General features: G+C 38.0%; 1 protein-coding gene across 3 annotated transcripts in view; it reads left to right on the top strand.

The window, feature by feature from the left end:
• IBTK (inhibitor of Bruton tyrosine kinase) overlaps nt 1-23,252 on the top strand; it is a 59,434-nt gene extending 36,182 nt beyond the window's left edge. The window contains exons 22-29 of one of the 3 annotated variants that reach the window (XM_085299185.1): nt 51-199; nt 1,149-1,306; nt 3,103-3,195; nt 4,495-4,650; nt 10,371-10,517; nt 18,189-18,257; nt 18,356-18,488; nt 21,059-23,252. In XM_085299185.1, the coding sequence (XP_085155311.1) occupies nt 51-199; nt 1,149-1,306; nt 3,103-3,195; nt 4,495-4,650; nt 10,371-10,517; nt 18,189-18,257; nt 18,356-18,488; nt 21,059-21,184 (1,031 nt within the window). In that variant the 3' untranslated portion in view covers nt 21,185-23,252. Of the gene's footprint in view, nt 1-50; nt 200-1,148; nt 1,307-3,102; nt 3,196-4,491; nt 4,651-10,370; nt 10,518-18,188; nt 18,258-18,355; nt 18,489-21,058 lie in introns of those variants that run through there. The other 2 variants (XM_085299184.1, XM_085299186.1) reach the window with 2 other exon arrangements.
• The last annotated feature ends 164 nt before the right edge of the window (nt 23,253-23,416 follow it).

The raw sequence follows: 23,416 nt of genomic DNA, 5'->3' as shown, positions 1-23,416 counted from the left end.
TAGTGTTGTTTAGTCTTGCTTTCATGATACTCTCTTTTCTTATTTCTTAGGCTCAGTAAAACTGGATAAAACTAACTCTGTGGAATCGCTTCCAGAACTGTTAACATCTGACTCTGAAGGTAGCTATGCAGGGTTGAGTAGCCCAAGAGACTTGCAGTCCCCTGACTTCACAAAAGGATTTCATCCAGAGAGGACTGAGGTTGGCTTTCAATGTTCCTAGCAGTTCACATTCTTCCTTCTTCACTAGTTGATGTGTGTATTGATCTAATCCATAAAAAGCAAGATTTGCATTTGGGAGTGTTTTCTGAGAAGCAGTTGGCTTTCARTGTTCCTAGCAGTTCRCATTCTTCCTTCTTCACTAGTTGATGTGTGTATTGATCTAATCCATAAAAAGCAAGATTTGCATTTGGGAGTGTTTTCTGAGAAGCAGTTGGCTTTCARTGTTCCTAGCAGTTCRCATTCTTCCTTCTTCACTAGTTGATGTGTGTATTGATCTAATCCATAAAAAGTAAGATTTGCATTTGGGAGTGTTTTCTGAGAAGCAGTTGCCCTTAAAAGGGAATAGAGAACTTGTTTTAAGTACTTACTTATTTTTTATTTATCTAACAATATTTCCTCATAAGTCATAAAATTGTATGATGTACTGTTTATAAAATCTCAACTCAAAATATCAATTGTATAAAGTCTTTACCCTTTTTTCATTTAAAATATAAAGCAAAGATGAGCTTCAAACAAAAAAAAAAACCCAAGACTCTAGAAAAAAACCTAATGTTCTTGAACTACTGTAGTTGGACTGAAGTACTATTTAAAATAACTGAGGCATAACTGGTAAAGAGCAATAAGCTTGAAAGTATGAAGAAATCTGTGTGCATAATTGTTATAGCTTTGGAAATGCTTGGAGTCGTTTTCAGTTACCAAGAAGCATATTTGCACTTAAATGATTCAGGCTGAAGCATGAAGCAAAAAAAAGAAGAACCACTACTGAAAAATGTAGACTGAGCATTAGGGGGATTAACTAAGATACTGCCTATTTCTGATATATTTTTTTAAATGTTTCATGTATACATGTCATTCGGGTTGCTTGTAATATTATCCTTTTTTCTAAGTGAAAAAAAACTTGTGCAACATATTTTTATTTTCTTTTTTAGATGAAGGACAAACCATGTAGTCAGGGTATTAAAGCCTCTAAACCTATCAAAGAGGTGAAGTCATGCGAGGGATCATCAGCATTGACACAGTCTGTTCCACAGTCCATTCCCAGTACCAAAACTGCAAACTCTCCCAATTGGGTTGCTACTAGTTTAAGGTGGAGTAATAATTGTGGTACTTATATAACTTAAAATTGATGTTCTTTATTTGGTAGCAAATGCTAATAATTGTCTATTCAGAGTAAAATGTTAGCTGCTCTTCAAAATGATTTTATATCAGATTCTACTAATTTGACTTGTAAACTAGAAATTTTAGTAGACTTTTTGTTTGGAAAAGGAATTGATGCATTTAAGAAAAAAAAAAGCCTAGGAGTTCTTGGTTGCATTTTGGTTAGTTTTGTTTTTTATAAGCCTGCTTGATTACCCCTGTGTAAAATATTTGGCAGCTTTCTGTACAATGAGACCAAAATACTGTGTTTTGCAGCATGTTGTGGTGGAGCCATTAGAAGTGCTGTTGTACTTTGACATTTTTAAGCTACGTCTTTTGGCTTAAATGGTCTCTGAAAAATCAACATTTCAGCTTTAACTGATACAGTAATAATTGGATTATTGATTCTTATTTTTTAGCAGTATCTCCATACATAAGGTTAGCATACTGTATTAGACTGAAGGTCTGTCTTGCGTGGTGTTCTGTCTCTGACAGTTGCCTATAAAGGATCCAGAGAGGAGAGTTTAAGGGTTAGGGAATTATATAGCATTAATTTACCAGGTTCTGCCCAGCTTCTATTGGTTTGTGGGCTTGTGAATACAGGTTATATAGTTGTGAAAATTAAATCTTAAATCTGAGCCATTTCATTTAGCAAGCAGAGGCTTTCGGGCTATGTGTGTTGTCTCTTTGCATAGTTGTGCAAATAATAGGGAGTGTGTGTGGAGGTGGTAACGTGTCCCCCCAACAAACTCTTTAGTCTTTCTAGTAGTTGGAGGATGTACTACCTTCCTCTGTTATCTTACAGTTCTTTCAGAACACTTTTAGAAGATTATATGGAAAAGGAGCAAATAAAACTGTAGAAACTTGGCACAGTGTTTYTGTGCATTTAAAGGACACGAGTAAAGTATCCTTCCTCATTTTCTTCAGGATTGCTTGGCATGATGTCAAAGAAAGGCTGGCAGCAGTGTTTAGAGTATTCTAAAGATTAATACTCCAGGGTATTTGGRTGAGGAGCAGTGATAACTGGGTTTGGTGTGACCTCCAGCTGGTTAATTTACTAATGAGCATGTGACAGCTGGTTTTATGGAGGGAGAGAGAGAGACAGGCAGACAGACAGTGCTGCTTATAGTGGGTTTCAAAGTCTGTTTGCGTTTGAGTCTAGTAACATAGCTTAATTTACAAATGTCTTCAAAAATTTAGAAATACCTGGATTTAATTCACTTATGCTTCTGTGGAAATTTAAAACTAGGTCACTTACTTGTAAGAAACTGTTTCTCAAACAGTGAGAATATTACTAGCTACAAAATTAGTAATTTTGCAAAGGGTGTTTGTCTTGCCATGTGAAGTAGTGTTAATCCTGTTCTTCAACGAAAGATCTAATTTAGCCTCTGTGAAACAACTGAGACCAGTGCTTCTAATACTTAACATGAGCAGTTGACTACTAAATAAGTATCCTGGATTTGGATATCTAACTTTTTTAAACTAATCATAGTTCTCATTTTTTTTTATTTCATAACGTAACGACTCTTGAAAGTATTTTTGTAGTATGTTCTTAAATATGTATATATTTATAAAAGTTTTGTCAGAAACATTCTATTTGAGGTTTGCCATAATTGAGGAAACAGACATAAGATTGGTAACTAGATGTATAATTTATGTATGATTTAGAGGATTTCAGTGAAGGTTGGAACTGTGGAATGTAAGTAAAAGATTGCTTTGTAAGGTAACTTTTTATTTTTCATTTAGCCCCACCAGCCCTCCTGCTATGGATTTAAGAACCATCATGGAAATTGAAGAAAATATGCAGAAATGTGGAACCATGCCAAAGACAAATTCAGGGTTGGTAAAAACCAACATCTATAAAAGAAAAATGTGATAGTCCACGCTATTATGAATTTTCTTAGTGGTTCAGATAATTCAGAGTTTAAAACAAGCAGGAGAAAAATTGTCCTTTTTGTTTTGGAACAGCTTTGTTTTCTTCATTATGATATTTTTCTGTGAGCATTCAAAATGCATCTCTTTTTCTACTGTCATCCTGCTTTACCAACTGCATGTCTTCATCATTAGAAATATGAAAGAACTACTAAACTGGTATGTTAAATCAGTTGTCTGCTCTGAGCTTTCATGGTTCCAACTAAAAAGATGTAACTTTTGTCCACAGCACTTAGGAAACTAATTGTAGACCAGTACTGTAACTGATTCTGAAGTATTTCTCTTTTTCTATACATCATCTGACCTCCCCTACCCACCCAGATGGTGGCACATTTGATAACTCTTCCTCAGTTAGAAGGAAGGATGCTTCTTGCTCTGAGAAGCACCTCAAATACAGCATAAAAGTGTGTGCTTTCAGGAGGCAATGGATTAAACCTAGTGTTTCTTAAATGAACTGGAGAGGTGACTTGTGTGACCTTTATAATGTAACACTGCTAGAGAAGAGAGCTAGGAAATAATCCTGGAGCCCTCCAATAAGCTAACGCTTTGAGCTCTAATACTGTGTTTCACAAGAGAGACATTATGTATGCTTGTTGTCAGTTTTAAGTGCTTTATAGTAAATTGAAGGAAGTTTTGTTTGTTTTGTTTTGTTTTAATAGTAAGTAAAGTGTTACTGTTTGGATAGGTTCAGAGCTGTGAACTGAATTTGAATTGCTGAGACTGGAGAATCCAAATAAGTTAGAAATCAAATTACTGCAGATATTAAAAAAGGCTACATTCTATTGTATACATGTCCTATGTGCGAAGATTTTTCATTTAAGGGAGCTAGCTTTCTGGCAATCTCTAAGAAGGTCACAAAATCAGAAAATAATCTCTACCTGGTGACATTTCATCTCTATTGGAGACTTGATTCCTACTCTGCATGTTTTCATTCATAGGAATCTGTATGATGAATATTTAATATGTGGTGCTGTTCTTTTTACCCCTCCTGATACTCCTTCATCCTCCTCCTACTCCCCTCCCCCCAAACAAACAAACAAAAAACCTCCACCCTACTCATATTATGCTTTTGGTACTCTGGACAAAAAGTAGCTTGATCTAGGGAAGAAGCATTTCTCAGTCTAATTTTGAAAATTAGAGGAGAATAGTTTTAAAGGGCACTGGTGATCTTACGTCTTATGTCTTTGCAATATCAATTCACAGCAGAATGGCTTCTCATGGAATCAGGCTTTCTCAGAAGCAAAGGAAAATGATTGCCCTGGCAGCAAAAGATAATGGATCAGTAACTAACAGCATGGAGACTGCTCCGATAATGAACACACCACCTACACCTACAAAAGTTGCAAAATTAGGGAATGCATGGTATGTTATAATTCAAATATAATTTTTGTTGTTTTGGAAGGTTTTCACATTGAGTAGTTTCTCATAAACTGTTTTTTAAAATAAAAATAGCCTAGGTTATGTTCATTACAAAAGACTAGTGTTGATCTATTTGTATCTCCATTTGGTAGTAAACTAGATGTTCAAAGCAGGAAGGAAATGGGGTGATTGTAGTTTAACACTTTAAAATTTTCCTATAGTGAGTCAGAAGATCATCCTGTCTGTTTCTTGACTGTGTGAGATGTGGTGTTTGTGAACAGTATCAAAGTGAAGTATAGTAAAAGGAAGATGGTAGAATATATTCTGTTCCTGACGAAGTTTCGGATTTTTTTTTTTTTATTAAAAGTTATGAATGCTCTTTTCTTCTGTTGTGAGAACAGCTGGAGAAGAAGGTCCTAAATGACTTTGTCATAGAGTAAGTAAGGACCAAAATACAAAACAAAGTTTGAACATGTAGGCGATACTAGCTGGAGGGAGCGATGGATGTACATGCTAAGAATTCTTACGGTTGAGTATGTGTGTGATGTGTTTAAAATGGCTTTTAATGATGATTAGGCCTAATTTAAATATCAGAGTTAGTATCACTGTATCTGATAGAATAAGGGATTTATCATGTGCTCAAAGGACTAGCTTTAGAACAATGAATATAATGAGGTGCTATCCTGATTTATGCTTCGTTTCACAAATACGGGTGGTGTTGGATGAAAGCATAGAGGTGTAAGACAAGTTGCCACAAGTAAAGCTACGTGAATTTAGTGTGTTTTTAATTACTGTAAAATAAATACCTACGTGCTTGAGTTTAACTTGAGGTAAACACAGAGCAGTTCTTTGTCTTTCAAGAAGATGTAGCTTTTTGTCACATTTTTTTTCTGTATTGGTACTCTAGGAGAACCTTAGTCATTTTGCTCTCTCTAAAGCTTACTTGTTTGTGCAGGAAGGAAAAGAAAGCTTGCTACTTATCTGCATTTTTAAATGAAATCTTTTTTGGATAGCCTAGTTGCTTTAAATGCTAAGGTGGTGGTTTTCTTTATTTTGGATAGATTCAAAATAACATAAAGTCTGTATTTTCTAGGATAGGTATATATTTTTAAATGTATCTTCCAAGATTTGAGCCATCTCCCTCTTGTTTCATTTGTCCCTCTTTCCTTTTTTTTCCTGTATGTATTGGTTGCTCCTTTTTGAAAGAAGCATAGTAAGCATCTGCTTGAGTTTTTGCCTTTCTGCTGGGCTCTTGGAAATTTAGATAAAACATGCAGCCTGATGGTGATCTAATGAGTGTATAGAAAGGAGAGGAGAGAGAGGACACCATACAGTACATTCAGCCTTATGGTTGAAAGATTTTAATATTTTATTGGGCATCTCAGAGATCATGCAAGTCTGCTCTGGAATGATAAATACTGCAGTGGATGAATGTGCAGTGAATTCAAGGTAGTGTGACATGAAGTGGCCTTTGACTAATGTTTCCGACAGTGATGGCGAAGACTTCTCCAAGGAACAATGAGAGCAAGGTCAAGAAATCTGCTCTCTGGACTTGTTTATCATGGGTTTATTACAACTAAAAGAATTGGTTATATGTTTCCAGTGTCCAGATTACAAGCTATAGACCTATGCTACTACATCAGTTATTTACAAAAATTAACTGCCTAAGGTGACCTAATTTTAAAAATACATTCAACACGTTTCAAGTGAATCTAAACAGACTGAATTATTTTTTTGATCTATACAAGCAGGACTTGATACCAGTTTTCTCAATTTGCTTTCATCTGTGTACATTTATTATCAAAATACAGGATCTTACTCCCTTCTGCCTCCCTTCATCTTCCCTTCTCCACATGCTAGGAAAAAAGATTCTGAATCCTTAACTACGAAGTAACTCATTCTGACAACTGAACTGTAACTGTATGTTTACAATGGGGGAAACCTGGTTTCTCACCTTGAAGGATTTATCTTACTGAATTCTCATATGAGTGGCTGAACTTCAGAATTCTTAACATGAGTTACCTGGAATGCTCCAAAGTATTTCCTTTACATAGGGTTCACTTGATACTGCAGGTCAAGGAGCAAATTGATTATTTAGGGAGGTGTCACAGGGCAACTATTTGATTTGGTTTAAAAACTTGCACAGAGACTGACAGTTGAATCAAGATTGGTGACCAACACAAGGAATACCGACTTATACCAGCCTTTATTACATTTAAAAAAAAATCCAGTTACTATTTTAAATCTTATTGCTAATGTTACAATTATGCATAAACAACACGTAACCCAATACCTGCAATGACAATGTACAGTCTTACCAACACAGTCACATGGGCTGAATAACCTGTTATAAAACCATCACCTTTTTACACATCAGACTATGTTGCAACGACAGAGAAGTCATTACCCAAGTTGTAGCTTGAAAGGGCCTCTGTGCTAGTACAGGAGGGCAGCTATAACTGGATGTGCTCTTATTGAGCTGGACCAAGGCCTGCCTCTGTCGCTTCACTGTCTCTCCACTGTGATCTGTGGTCACTCATGGCTCTTCTTTAGAGTCTGCAAAGAAACTTCTCCAAATTGAGCCTGCTGTGGCTGGTGCCATGGTTGGTGATTACTGGTCTGGGTATTACATGAGTAGTTTCAACTAGTCGTCTTAAATGTTATCAGTTAGATTTTTTTTTTTTTTTTTTTTNTTTTTGTTATACTAACCATTTTAAAGCTATAGTTTATGTATTTGTTCTGTCAGACCACAGGTGTCAAGGGAAGACAGAGAGGACTCCTCTACAGGAGGATGGACCTGTGGGTGTCTGCAGCTTCCATACACGATTCTTAAATACAACAAAACCTAAGTTAGGCTTTGCAGGACATTGTGTAGTTTATCTACTTACTCAGACTTGTGCAAGAAGTTAGTTTTGGTTCCTGAAGGCCTATTTTTCAATTTAAGATAAATTACTTTTTAGGGCAAGTATCTGTCCTAAATTGACTTAGCACATGAGCTTAGATGCCTCAAGTTAGATAATTTATTTCTGGATACAGGAAATAGGAAGAGCGGCTCTACTGAAGGGCATTTAAAAAATACACAGCATAACTACCTTAGTTTGATATCTGAATAGGTTGACTATTCATACTGTTCACCTACTCTGTCTACCAGTTGAGTGTAGTTCAATTTTAAACTACTAATTGCCTATGAACTGTTGTTTTTACTTTAAAAACAAGTGTGGGCTTACCTGGAATATGCTTAGATATGCTAAAAACTGTATCTTTAAGGTTCTGATTAAATGGCTTTTGAAAATAGCAGGGCTCTACTGTGCTATATAAACAATCTTAAGTTCAAGGCCACTGTATACTTTTGGAGGATGCGATCCAATTTAATGCTCATGTGGTCACACATGATCCTAAATGTTCTTCTGCAGCATTCCTCTGGCTGCTAATCTGGAAAATGTCAATGGCCCAAGAGTTCAAGTGAAGAATCAGTGAGGAGTAGATGAATATTTCACATTATGGCTAGCTGTTGGTAAAGAGCATTTGTTAAACGAACCTTAAGCTGTTTTAGGCAAGCCATAGATTGTTTGCTTCTGTTAATTGTCCAAACTAATTTTTGTATATAAAGTAGAATGGTAAGTACTCATCTGCTCTAGTATCATATTTGCAAAGTTCTATTCTGTAAATTCAGAATAGACTGTTAAAGTGCTTCTGGCAACAGATTGAGCTTTCCATGCTTGCAATATATTGAAAACCATAGAACTTGTGTTCCAGTGAAATAAGATACTCATTTTGGATATGCGGCAAGAGCACTTGCCAGAAGGGTGTGGGACCTTCTAGCTCTTTTTGGGTTGACTAAAAGACAAAGCATATCATACAACGTGCTCTATCTTTTCTGCCAAAAGAAACCTCCAATTTGATAGATTGGGGGGGGGGGGCTGAAGCGACACTACTTTTAAGAATGGTGGAAGGAAGGAGGAAAAGTTCACACTGGGAATGCTTCGAGAGTATGTCATGCAAGAAAAGAGACAGCTTATTAGTTTTCCGAATTTGTTTTGATCCTCCTTGTTACTCAGGAGAGCCTGTGGCCTTTCAAGAACAGAGGAATAAAGCAGTTTAAAGTTTCTGTCCTGAGCATTAACGATATATATGATACTTCTGTATTTTAACATCTAGGTCTCTCGTTTGTCACTATTTAGGTAGAAATAGTGCTACATGAGGTGAATAACTCCCAGGCCTCTGCATCTGGAAGATTCCCATTCTGCTTTTTATTCCTTTTGAATTGCTCATGCTGTATGCAGGAAACTCAAGGCCAGGTGATCTGGCATAAGGCTTCATGTACAGTACTTGATGCTCTTATTGCAGCATTTTAGAGCTCTCCTGCAAAGCAAAAAATGAAATTTCATTATGTTTACTACTCTACTTTGTATAGCAGATAAAGGTAATTTGAAAGTCTTCGGTTTGGATGCTCCCCTCCTTATGGTAGTTGTGTAGACAGTAAGCATTCTATAGGCAACTTGTTTTACATCAGTAGTATTTACAACTGATCTGTTATTTCTTTGTGTAGCTAATGAGCAGATTTATTCTTCTTATACATATTTTGTGTGTTTATTTTGTGAATAGCTCTTTGAAATGAGTGGGACTGCTTTGGTTAGTAAAGTTAAATAGTAATAATTAAATCTGAAAAAGTAAGTCCAGTATCTTRATAGGGGAGTGGAGAAACGGATGGTAATTTTCTTGATTTCTGTAAGCAAAAAAGCTTTGGGATCAAAATGTGTTGAGAATAGCTATCATTCTCAATTGCTGTATTTTCATACTTGACGCTGTTTTATTTTTGAAAGTTAATGTGCAGGATCTAGGTCAGTAGCAGTACATGTTATATTTCTGGAAGTAAAACAAAAGTTTTACTTTCATTATTCATTAGGTAGTCTTTTAGATTTCACTGTGGAGCGAGGGATTTATAGAGGCTTCAGGAGGTTTGAGTAACTCAGTATCCTCCGGAAAGAGTCTCAGGAATACTTGACTTGCATGATGGCATGCTTGTAACATTTTCAGCAAAAGAATTGGAGCATTGTGCAATTTATCTGGACACTTCTCAAGGATTAATGCTTTTAGGGAAGATGCAGCTTCTCTGAGACAGGGTATCTATGAAAATGAAATGCTTTTTTTTGAATGGGTAGGTGAGGGGGAGAACTTTTTTCCTCATAAAGAAATTCTGTACTATTTATTTTTCTATTCTCATAGATGTTTATTTTACAGAGAATATTTGCAGCAGTACAGCCTATGAATTGGTGGGAGTAGTGCTGGAACTTGGTGTGACTAGGTGTTGCCTTGCTTGCTATTGGGAAATACAAAATGAAGTCTGTCTTCAAGAGTCTTTCATCCTGTGCATCCTAGGCTGCCATCATTTCTTCAACTTTCGGAATTTAGATCCTGTTTGACAGCCGTGTCTGTTAATTCTACCATAGTCAAATATGCATACCTAACCTCAGAGAGCTCAAATTACCTGATATTTTACCCATTTGACCCGAAGTGAGTTATTTTAGCAGGTGGGGAGTAGCAGGCATAATGGTGAGATGGTGGCAAGTATCTTTTGAGTTAGAAAATACAGTATTACTTAGCTTTTTTTAATTTTTTTTTTATTTTTTATTTTTTATCTGAAATGTAGACTGGAATGGAATTTTGGAAAAATGCAAGTATAAAATGAGTGGCCTTATGTTCTGTTTTTGTTTTTTTTTAAGGGCGTCTTCATTGCATTATTCTTTGCCAAAGTCATTCCGTGATCTTGTAACAGAAGAAGAAAAATGTGTGAGTAATTCACCAGGTACTGGTATCAAAAGAGCTGTATGTAAAGGAGCTGAGGATACACTAATCCATAACCCTGCAAGGTAAGACAGCTTTTCCTAATTGTGTTTTTTGTTTTGTTTTGTTTTTTTTAAGTGATTAACATTTATACGAGAACTAAAATAATTTAAAAAATTCTGCAGAAGAAAAGATGAAAGAATGTCTTTTTTTTTTTAATCCTGCAAGTATTATTTTAGTGGCTCTGCTAACAGGATTTGTGAATAAATACTATGATGAATAGGAGACTGTTAAAAATGAAGACTGAAGTAATTTAGTATTGCCAATGGTGTTTTGTTTGTAATTTGAAGTGTTTGCATCTGAGTGTGTGTGTATGTGCACATATGTATACACATATGTATATCTAAAAATAATTATACTTAAATTTTCTAACCTCTGCAGAAATTAGATATTCTGTAGCATGTAGGAATGGCATACGTGAATCTGAGTTTGCTTATGAGTATTTCTATGTGACCACTGGGAGCATAATAAAATGAGTTTATTCAAACACAGTTCTGGCATTTTCTGATCTGAGCTTTCTTACGAGCTGATTGAGCCATTTAAACAGTGTACCTAAACAATTAAGAAGTCTTACTGAAAAATTGTTACACTGCTTAAAAATTAGTGTATTGTAATTACTAGGGAAATGTTTGTAATTCTAAGGACAAAAATAGCGTGTTCTGAGGTGCATGAAAATCATTGTCTAATAACTAGATGTATATTGCTCTTCAGTTGTTTTAGCCCTGCACCCTCTTGCTGCCTCCAATAAAACCTCAATTTTGGGGATAAAATAATTACCGAAGTTTTGAGGAAAGAAACCTCAGCCTTATCTCTAAAAGTTTGTGTGACTGAATTGTCCACTGTCTGCTTCTCTTCCCCTGTCATCAAGAATTTTGAGCAGTACACTAACATACTTAAGACAGAGAGGGCCTTAAGATCTTGCAGACTTCCTTACCTGCTCTCTGGGAGCAGCACAGGCCAGCTGCCCTGCAGTGACAGGGGACCCAGGAGTAGAAGGTGACAGCAAGACAGGCAGGGCAGTGGCCTTGCTGACAAGTGCACAGTCCCACAGTGCCCAGTGAGGAGAGCAGGGCAGGCTCCCTGACAGCAACCAGCGTGAGTCACAGTCAAGGACTGCTGGACAAGCTGTGGCAGGGCAGGACTGGCCATGGTCAAACCTGGAAGTCGAGGTAGGGTCAGGATAAGCACGGTTGGGACCAGACATAGCTGCAGTGTAGCTCAAGCTAAGGTTGAGGGCCTGAGCTTAAATGATTTCTGAGCAAAGAGAAGGGAGCCTCCATGAGGCTTCCCACAGTTCTTTCTCACAACTCTTCACAGCAGCCTGACCCTGGGTTATACAGCTGCACTGTGTCAGAGCTGTGTTTGAACATGGGCTGCCAAGCCCTGGGAGAGTGGGAAGAGTTTGCAGAGCCTGCTGGTGAACAGAGGGCCTTGACACCAATCACCTCCTAGTGTTTCATGAGAACCCCTATTCCCCCTCCAAAAATAGTCCTTGAAAGGAAAAGACAGTGGGCCTTCCTCTTGGTTGTTCACCTTTTGTAGAAACTGGCCAGTGTTTCCTTAAAACCAATCTGCATTTTTCCTGTTGGTGGATAAAGAACAAATTGAGGGGAGAAAAGATAAGCAGTTCCTGTGGGTGGTGGAGGAGAAGGAAGAGAAGGAGAAGAGGGACTTGGAGAGTGTATGTGAGGGAGGGGCATTTGTCAGAAAGCTGTGGTGGTGGTTGTGAGTGCAGGGGTAGGGCCATGAAGCCTAGGTATCATTAATTTAATTGCTAGCAGAATAATAAAGAGACATATGAGAGACAGTATGGCCTCGTGATAAGGGAACTTGTATTGGATGCTATTCCTAGCACTATCAGGCCTGCTCTGTAACCTTCATAAAGTCATTTTCTTTTTGATTTTCTCTGTCTAGTCTGTGCAGTCTGGCCAGTTGGAAATCTCTCAAAGCTGATTCTTTGAGCTGAATCTAGGCCTAAGAAGCTAGCTGTCTGAAAAATGATATGTTAAGATACTGGGAGCTTAGATGACTAGATTGACTACAGTCAGTGGGAAAAGAAGGCACTTCCCAACTTATTCCAGGTTGTTATGGATAGTCTCTGAAGATGTTTTTTTCTGTCTATTAGCTGTAAAGAGCCTAGGTGACTGGTTCATCCATTTGAAAGTTAGGAGCTTAGTTTCTAGTTGTAGGTAATTTTATTCTTTGACTGTACAGTTTCTGTCACAGTAGATGCTGATAATTGCCTGTGGCATTCATGGTCTGTTTTGATGAAGACTAATTATCCACAGCCTTTTCTCCTTTTTATGAAAGGGAAATTGAATGTGGGTAGAGCATAAGGGATCCTGATCTTTTGTTGTCAGACTTAACTGATGGGACATTGAAGATACTTGCATGGTTGCTGTTCCTGCTTTCTCTTCTTTCTTTGTCTAAATTGTGCAGTAATTAAACTGGCAGTTTTCATAAAGCTATATTCTTTATTTCAGTAGTCTCTGGGATTTTTTTGAGTGGTTGTATAAACACTCTTCCATACATTGTCACCTTCCAGTTGTCTGCAACCCTGAAACTTTCTGTTGATTAACCATGTCACGAATACAAAGATGTAAACTGGACTGAGTCCATGGGCAAATGAGTTGAAAAGCAGGGCTGTGTGGATGTGGCTGCATTGTTTCCAGGGTCAGCTCAGCCTTGGGAGTTGCACTGCGCAGCTGTGCATATATAGCTCATAATCCAAGCTAATAATGTAGGCCTGGCATGGTTTACTTTGTTGTGGCAGCCTGGGTTGTCTTCACTGTGTTACTCCAGGGAGCACTGAGGAGTCTTAGTGGAAATACGTCTTTGCGGCTTCACATGGGAATGGCCTAGTTCTGGCACGGCTAATACTGAGCTAATAAGTAGTACATGACTCAAACAGTACAGCAAAACCCAAGAGATTCTGCAGGAGACCAGACTTTGTGTTTTCTTTCTGAGGAGTCATTAGATCAGGGAGGTACCAGACCTGAACTGGCTTCAAATGAGCAAATCCTCAAGGAACACTGGGGAGTTGAGTGCTGAGACACCTCAGTGGCTGTGCAGGAGTCAGGGCAAGTTCAGCCAACTGAGTTAATCAGGCTGGTTCAGTACTGAGCCAGTTTGTTTCCATACAGAACCACTTGTGTCTCTACATCAGTCTTTAATTTTCAAGGCTTCCAAGTTCTATATTTTTGAGGCTTTTTCCATTTTTCTGTATATTCCAGCTTCCATTTTTCCTCTGTTCCATTTCTCTTAATTATTTCGGTGCTAGCTGAGCAGTGGATCTAGCATATTGCAATATCTGCACTTGATTTAATATCTGGGCTAAGAGTTTTACTAGCAAGAAGCACAGATGTAAATATGCACAAAGAACTTCAAAATATCTGAATTGCTTGCTACATTTAAAAGCACACTTAAATTGAGGGAGATGACATGGGCAATTAAACTTATCTTTTAACTGATCACTAGAGTGTGCTGTGACACTAGAACTGTTAATTATGTTTTTTTAAAAGTCTTATTTTGAAAAGAACTTTTCTAGAACAGGTTGTTAAGTATAAACAAATCTATTTGAATTAGTTTGCATAGTTGTACTGTGAGCTCTTTGGATTGTGAGTGGGAAGGACAGAGTAGCTGTCAGATGGGGCAGGCAGGTAGGGTTTACTGTCAAATGTGCGTGTGGGTAGGCATTATTAGAGCAGGTGGAAGAAGAGATGAATCTGGGAGATGACACTAGAATAAGGGCATTTAGTAAGCTGTACAAACATACTCTTAACACCTGTTCATCCCCCCTACTTCAGTAAAAAGCTCCTTCATCTCCTCTTTTCCTTCCTTCCTTTTTTGGTTCTTCCTTGATTGTTATTATCTTATTTTTCTTTTCTTGCTTTTGCAATAGAAGCTGGACACTGATTTATATAGGCTCCGTCCTAAAAGTAGTTCCCTACTATTGAAATCATAGAATAATTTAGGTAGGAAGGGACCTTTGGTGTTGTGGTGCGCACACTGCTGACTAATCTTCGACTAGTTGTCTAGCAGGACCTCTAGGTCCCTCTCTGCAGAGTTGCTTTCTGGCCAATCAGGCCTCAGTCTGTGCTGGTGCATGGAGTTACTCTCTTCCAGATGCAGGACTTCGTATTTGTCTTCTCAATTTCATGAGTTCCTTTCTGCCTGCTTCTTCAGTCTGCTGAGGTCCTGCTCACCCCCCCAGGTCATCTGTGACCTTGCTGAGAGTGCACTCTGTCCTACCATCCAGACAATCAGTAAAGGCATTAAACAGTATTGGTCCCAGTATCACCACTAGTAACTGGTACCAGTTGGACTTCGTACATCTGCTTACAACCTTCTGAACCCTGCAGTCCAGTCCATTTTCCACTCATCTTGTCCATTTGCTCCATATGGTCCAGATTGAATATAAGGATATAATGACAGACCATGTCAGAGGCCTTGCTATAAAACCAAGGGAAACGACATCCACTGCTCTCCAGATGTATGCAGAACCAGACGTACGATCATAAAAAGCAATTGTGTTGGTCAGACATAATTTGCCCTGGATCCATACTGGCTGTTCCCAGTCATCTTGTCCTTCATATGCTGAGAAGTGACCTCTGGAAGGATTTGCTTCGCAGCCTTCCTGGCAAGTGAAGTGAGACTAATTTTTATTGAAAATTGTGTTTTTCTTGTCATCAAGAACTTCCCGTTGAGCAGTAGGTCCATGTTTTCCTTAAAAATTTTTTGGTGTTGCTAATAAAGAAGCCCTCCTTCTTGCCCTGAACATCCTTACCTTGTTTCAACTCCAGCTGAACTTTAGTTCTCATAACTCTCTCCCAGCGCACTTAGACAGTATTTTTGTATTCCTCTTTCATAACCTGCCCCTGCTTCTACTGTGTGTGTGCTTCATTTCTGTATTTGAGCTGGTGAATGGACTGCTCTTGTGCATTGAAGAGGCTGTTCTCACGTATCAGAAATGAGTCCAAGATACCATCTTTTACCTGAGCAGATTTGAAGCAAGTCCTATAACTTTCATCATGTCACATCAGGCTATAAAGCCCTATTCACAATGATAGTTAGAAACTTTCTGTTTTGTTTTAGTGAATTACGTTCTCATGACAACACTGTCTTTTGACACAGGCATGTCATTTCTGTAGTGGCTGTACAACCACCACAAAATATACGTATGGAATGCAGTCATATCCTCTGTTGTTCCTTCCTTTGCAAAATTGTAGCCAAATTTTAGTCTGCTGTCAGAAGATGAGCAGTGGAAAAGTCAATTCCCGTTACTTTTCTCTGCATCTGTGCCTCTTAAGGTTATTCTTCCTTGAACTTAAGAGACCAAAGAGACCAAAACTGAAATCTCTACCACTTGAGTTTTGTCCAGTGGTATGTGTTGGCAGAAGTCGTTAAGACAGAAACAAGTCATCCAATGTATTTTTGAAGCAGCAAATTTGTTTTTTGGAGTTCTTTTTTGAAGCAGCATATTTCTGATTTGTTGCCATGGTCAGTGYACCCTGGATTCTCACCTTTCTCTTCCGGATACCTCTCAATTTATGGTTGTTATTAACTTCATTTCACACAATCTTGTATTTCATACTTCTGAATTTCCCTTCCCATTGCTTTATTTCACAGGCATACTGTTTTATTATCTTTTGCTAAATTAAGAGCACCTATTTTGTGTCTGCGGGTTTGATTAGCGTTGCTGCTTGTGCCCACCATCATTAATTTTTTTTCTTTTAATTAAAAGATTTATAAACAAAAATTGCCATCCCTTTCCTAGCTAATTTCACACTCACTTTATAAGTGTTAACTTATTCTTTAAAATAAAGATTATATGGCACTTGAATGGATGTCTAACAGAATATTTTACCAAAGGTAAAATAGGAAGAAGAAAAATACCAAGATAGTGGTGTTCGTTTTTCTTTGTTTTTAACCTATTCTTTCCTTTAAGCACCTGTGGAAAAAGCATTGCATATCAATGAGGTCAACCTAACAGAACTAGTGCTGTGTAGACACTGTCTGGAGAATGTTAGAGCATGTTTGACCACCCTTGCATGGAGCTGTTCATCATGTGTTGGTTCTTTCAGAGCTATGGAATGGTGGTTATCCAGAAGTTTCTAGTTTGGATATACCACACTTTTTTTGTTTCCACACCATGCACTGTCCCACTTACTGTCCTGCCAGTGTTTGATACAGTCAGCATTTACTGCAAATGGAACAAAAGGATCATATTTAGTCATGTGAACTGTGCTTTTTCAGTGAAAACATGGAAATAATATAACCTTGCAGATCTACTGTAGATCTACAGTGGATCTACTGGATTTGATCCAAGGGAGTGACACTTTAGGGAGCCTCTTTTAATGTCCACTGTTATCCCCTGGCAGCTGTTGGTGCAGAGAGATTTTTTTTTTCCTGAAGTAGTTAATGTTTGTTTTATTTCTGTTCCTTGAGTAGTTGGCTGGTCAGTTGGCAAAATCCAATTTTATTGGAAAAAGTTGGGCATGGTTCATTTGGATGTCATTTTTTATGATGGATGCTGCTGCTCATATTTTTTGAAATCTTGCCCTTTTAACTTAGCAGTTGGAGTGGTGGTTCTTGTTGTCCTTGGAGTTGTGTTCAAGGGAAAAAATTCCAGGCAGAGAACAGTTATTGGAATGCTCTTATTAGATACTTTCTATAGATTTTTCCTTGTATCTAACATTTTGTGGCCACTTAGATTATTGAGAAGTCAGAGAAATGGAGATCTACTTATTGAAATACCAACACTATTAGAGGTTGTGTGGGTTTTTTTAATACAATATCATAGAATAATTCAAAAAATTGTGTTAGCAATTCATCATATGATCTAACACTCCTTTAGAGCTCTAGGAATTGCATGTTGCCAAAGAAAGAGATTAGATAACAATAGGTCTCTCTCTTTATCTTGGTGAAGAGTTTTTCCTGACAAATTCACTTATGGCTTAAATATACCAAATGTGTCTTTCAGTTGTAGACAGTTTAATGTTTTGCAACAGAATAAAATGTTATTGAGAAAATGCTATTGAGAATTCTTTACTAATATTTGTGAGGATTCTTTTTTTTTCAATTCCATTAATTCTAATTTTACGCTATTCTTATGAATATGGGAGGTCCTTGCAGGATGTGTACTGAAAGTTCATAATTTTGGGGCTTAAAAAGCTGACTTACACTTGAGAAGACAATTCATTAGTACTGTTATTGTAGCAGCAAATGAATGACACTTTTACCTGAAATGTTTATTTGGTGTATAAGGCAGTTCCTTTTTTTTTTTTTTTTTTTTTTTTNTTTTTTTTCTTTTATCTTGGAGCCACATTCTTTTCATATTAATTGCAAAGAGATTTATAGTCTATGCTGTCGTGCATAACTCAGTTGACTATATTATATGCATTAAAAAAACTCTTAAAAAAACTTTGTTCAAATGTTCAGATACTAGGAAGAATTGAAGTTAATGTCTGAGCTAAAAATCAATGAAAGTTCTAATTGTCAGAAATTGGCATCAGTGTGTCTTCAACTACAATATTACAGAAATAGATTCAGCATCAAATCTCACGCCTATCTTCTAGGAGAATCCCATCCACACACAAATTTGTAAATGGCTACTGTGAATTTGTAATTCATGGTATGATCCAGGAGAACATTTTGCCAGTGACTTTTGCTTTCCTTTCTTCCTAACTTTTTTGCAGATGTACAACCAGAAGTAGCCCAGGCCTGGAAGACCATGTTCTGGATTCTCCACAGCCAGAAAGTCGTAAGTAAGTTTGACGCTGGTTTAGATTTTGAATCTTGTTTTCTGCCTTATGCTAACCTTGTTCTTTATGTTACCTCATGATGTCATTTACTTTTTTTGCAGTCCTTGGTTAGCAACATCCCCGACTAGCTCTCCAGTAATAGCACCTGTCATGTTTGCAGCTATTGTAGAGGAAGAGCTCCAGCAAGAAGCCGCTCTTATTAGGAGCAGAGAAAAGCCTTTGGCTTTGATCCAGGTAAAGTGCTAAGTTACTACAGCTGGAAAGCAGTACAAGGAGTTTCCACTGGCTGTTTCAGAGATCAGTTTTTAGGGTTAGTTATGTATTGATATTCTAAGTATCATTTACATAATGGAGTCTTCACTGCCTCTTGCTCCAACAGACCACCCTCCTTTTTAGCAGATCGTCCTCCTGCTAAAAAGATGTATATTTTTGTTTTCTGTTTTGTTTTTAAATCTCTTATTTCTAATGGAATTGTCTGTATTTCAACTTGTGCCCTTTACCTCTTGTCCTGTCACTGTATACCACTGAGAAGACTCCAGCCCCATCTTCTTTATTGCCTCTCATCAGGCATTTATACACACTTACAAGATCCCCCTTGAGCCTTCTTTTCTCCAGGCTAGAAATCCAAGTTCTCTCAGCATCTCTCTGTCTGTTAGATGATCCAATCTCTTAATAATCTTTGTGGCCCTTCACTGGGCTTGATCCAGCAGGTCTGTGTTTCTTTTATACTGGGGAGGCCATGACTGGACCCAGCACTCTGCCTCACCAGGGCTGAAGAGAGGGAAAGGATCATCTCCCTCTACCTGCTGGCAGTGCTGCCGCTCATATAGTCCAGGATGCTGTTGACCACCTTTGCTGCAAGGGCACATTGCTGTTTCATTTTCAGCTTGTTGTCCACCAGGACCCCCAGGGCCCACTCTGCCAAGCTGCTCTCTAGCCAGTTAGCCCCCAGCCTGTACAGGTGTCTGGAGTTAATCCTCCTGAGGGGAAGGACTTGGCATTTCCCTTTGAATCCATGAGGTTCCTCTCTGTCCCTTTCTCCAGCCTGTTGTGGTCCCTCTGAATTGCTGGTATACCAACTATTTCTCCCAGTTTTGTATTGTTGTCAGACTTGCTGAGCGTGTACTATGTCCCATCATCTAGGTCATTAATGAAGTTGTTAAGCAGTATCGGCCCCAGTATCAGCCACTGGGATCTGTACTAATGACTGGCCTGCAGCTGGACTTCATGCTGCTGATTGTAACTCTTTGAGCTGAACGGATAAGCCAATTTTCAGTCCGCCTCACTGTCCTCTTACCTAGCCCATACTTCACCAGCTCTATATGAGGATGTTGTGGGAGTTGGTGTTGAAAGCCATATGAAAATCAAGATAACATCTACCACTCTCCCCTCATCCACCAAGCCAGACATCTATTGTAGAAGGCTATTAGGCTGGTTAAGCACCATTTTCAACTTTAGAAATCCATGCTGACTACCCCAATCACTTTCCTGTCCTTCATATGTTTGTAAATGAGTTGCAGGATTAGTTGATCCTTCATCTTTCCAGGGATTGAGGTGAGGCTGACCAGCCTGTCATTTCCTGATTCTTCCTTCTTCCCCTTCTGGAGACAGGGATGATGTGTACTTCCAGTCCTAAGGACCCTCTCTGGATCACTGTGACTTTTCAAAGATTATTGATTGTGGCCTTGCAGTCATATTGGCCAGCTCCTTCAGCACTCATGGGTGTGTTCTGTCAGGTCTSATGGACTTGTGTATGTTCAGTTTTTTTGTGTCTCCTGATCTGATCCTCCTGTACAGAAGGTGAGTCATCCTTGCTTCAGACTTTCCCACTGGTCCCTGCTTGGGATTGCTGAAGGCCAGTGTGCCACTATCGATAGAAGCAAAGAAGGCATTGAGTACCTCAGCCTTTTCCATGTCCTTTGTCGTTCAGTAGTGGGCCCGCGTTTTCTGTAGTCTTTCATTTGCTGCTTACATACTCGTAGAAACCTTTCTTGTTGCCCTTTGTGTCTTTCCTCTTGGCTTTCTTGGTGAAATTCCTGCATGTTCAGTGTCTCTCTTTCTCCCAGGTCATCGCTCTGTGTTTCTACATCTTGTATACTCCCTTTGTGTGTCTGAGTTTAGTGAGGAGCAATTTGTTTATTATGCAGGTCTCCTGTCACTCTTGCTCAACTTCCTATTTGTCAGGATGGACCGTTCTTGAGCTTGGAGGAGGTGATCCTTGAAACCAGCCAGCTCTCCTGAAAACTCCTCTTCTCTCCATGACCATATCCCATCAGATTCTTCAAAGCAGATCCCCAAACAAGCCATAGTATGTCCTTGAAGTCCACAGGTGTGATTCTGCCTTTTGTTTTCTTCCTTTCTCTTGGGATCCAGAATTCCACCATCTTATGGGCAGCCAAGGCTGTGTCTGACCTTCACGTTCCCAAACAGTTCTTCCTTATTTGTGAGTATCAGGTTTATCAGAGCATCTCCCCTTGTCAGCTCCTTGATCACCCATGTTAGGAAGCTAGCATCGATGCAGTTTAGAAAGCTGCTGGATTGCCTGTGCCCTCCTGCATTGCCCTTCCACCAGATTACAGGATGTTTCAAGACCCCCATGAAGTCCAGGGTCTGTGATCATGAGGTGGCTTCCAGTTGTCTAGAGAAGGCCTCATCTACTTCCTGATCAGCCAGTCTGTAGCAGATACATTCAGGGCCACTAAAGTCTGTTCATGATTGTGTTACTGCTGTAAGTGTAGATCTGGCACTGAAATACATTTGTTTTCATTTGTTTTTTTTTTTTTTTCCTTCTCTCCTCTTTCCAGATTGAGGAGTGTGCTATTCAAGATTTATTAATCCACTATGAAGCTTTTGACAACCCTGACGAATTTGTGACTGTTGAAAGGGCTTCACAGGGACCTATAGCAACACCTATGTGGAACAAGCACTAATTTTCACTGTTCACAGTCCTTATTATTTGTGCACTTCTGAAGGTTTATTTCTCCATACAGGTAGAACTGGACTGGAAGAGCAGGAATCTTGTGAATTCAACATCAGCGTTAAAAAAACTGCACATAATCTATAGACATTTGGTAGAGAGAATGGAAATAACTTGTCCACACTGTGTCCATTACCTGCAATATATATTGTATGTATGTTTTGAGAAAATTTCTTTAACAAGCCCTATTCTTAGTAATGTTACATGAAGTTGTAGATTGGAAATGCATTTGCTTATCTTAAGTAAGAGGGKTTTTTTTTGTGTGTTAAATTCACAGGTGGTTGAAAAACAAATGCTTATTTTGTGATTTAATGTGAAATTGAGTGTGCAGAATTATGCATCTTTAAAGGTTATGTTCTTCAGAAGTTACTAGCAAATTAGGAATATCCCCTAAAGTTTGCGCTTAGACTTTATGTAAAAGCACAGTCTGATCATGCAGTTTTCCTTAACTTATGTATGTAAGTACTGGTTCTCTGTTGTGACCAGTATTTTTGACTGTCATGCTCCACAGTGAATCTCTATGCTGTACCTAAGTGCTCTGCTGTTGCCTGCTCTCAGTTCAGTTGTGCATGTTTTTCACTGTTGTGAGACTGGCCTTTGAGCAGCCAGCTCTGTTGTGAAGTAAAGGACACAGTTGAATAGGATATGGTGGCACTTAGTTAGCTCATCTATAGGCTTATTTTGATAAATATGGTACAGTATAAGAACCACTGTGTTTAAGGTACAATTTACTTGAAGTGCTGAGGAAATATAAAATCTGTATGTTCGTTGCTAAAGCTATAGGGGTGAATGCTTAATTGTGGAATTTGCAAACACCTACCCTGCAAAGATTATCATAGGTGGCTTTCAGTATTGTGTGTTCCAAAGTTCTCTGTGCCTGGTTTCTTTCAACAAATTTATAAAAAATGAGTAGCCTTATCTACAGTATTCTGTCTAGTTTGTCTGTTTGTATAGCTGTGTTTGAACTTGAACTTTTTTGATAGTGTTGGTACTTACAAACTGAAAAACTGGAATTGAGAGAGCTACAGAAGATGAGTGTATGGAATTGATCACTGTGCGATAAAAGATCTGAATTTTGGAAAAAGCTGTGTAGTTATGACTACCGGTTTCAGGTTGAGCTATACCAACTTCCCACCCTCCCAATTGTTAACAAATGCAATAAAACATAAAATCTTGATTTACACAAAGTTAGTATACTTTTCTATGCTGTTTACGTATAATCAGCACTTTTGGTAACTAGAGTAATTAACTAATCTAAAAGTATTTCTTTTATGTATAAAAAACATGAACTGTAGGCATTCAGAAGCTACGCATACAAAGGAGGATTACTTACGTAGATTTTAATTCTATTTTAAGTTCTACTGGTGATTCATTTAATCTACTGATGAGAATACTTTAAGTGCTTTATTTGATTCTGGTAGGGCCTTAGGGCCTTTTGAAACTCCTCTTGAATTAAAGGAAAGCCTGTGTACAGTGAGAAATAGCTTTAAAAGCAGTGGGCTTTTTCATGTTATTATCCTAGTCTGTTTTCAAATATAATATCACTTTAATGATGCTAGTGTACATTTTTAAACATTTTTCAAAATTGCTTTTGGTATGCTGTTTAAAATGTCATTCACTTGTCATTATATGAGGACTCATGCTTCTGCACTGCAGAAGAGGTTGACTGCTTTTAAGCTCTGGGTTTATTGGAGCAGTTTATGCATTGTTACTGGTTATACTTATATACACGTTAAAAAGAGCAATTATAAGTATACTACCTTTCAGAAACTGAAAATGCTTCAAACTGTTTTGTGCTAAAGCAGCTTAAATTTAAGGGTAAAATATGTCATAAAACTGTGTAAAATTAGAGACTGTGTTTTTAACTTCTTTAAAACTTGAAAGCAGAGTTCATAAGTTTTGAAACATACTTCAAAATTTAAGATTATAATGGAATTACAAACAAAAATCTCTAACTCATTTGATACACTCTTGGGACAGCTTATTGCACATATGAAAATCTAAATAAAACCCACAAAAAGGACAGTTGCATCAATAGTTATTAATGTCTTGCTATAAAAAGGTAGAATTCTTAAATCTAAAATGTGTTCAATTGCATGCTTTGCTTTGATCTAAAACAGTGTACAGCACAAATGTGAGATCACTCTGTGTGTGTGTGTGTATATATATATGTGTGTGTGTGTGT

The sequence above is a fragment of the Rhea americana genome, unplaced genomic scaffold (genome assembly GCF_003343005.1).
Source record: "Rhea americana isolate MKP2758 unplaced genomic scaffold, rheAme1 scaffold_147, whole genome shotgun sequence".
NCBI classification, from domain to species: domain Eukaryota; kingdom Metazoa; phylum Chordata; class Aves; order Rheiformes; family Rheidae; genus Rhea; species Rhea americana.
Note: the sequence above shows the minus strand (reverse complement) of the source record. Positions and strands in the feature narration are given on the sequence as shown.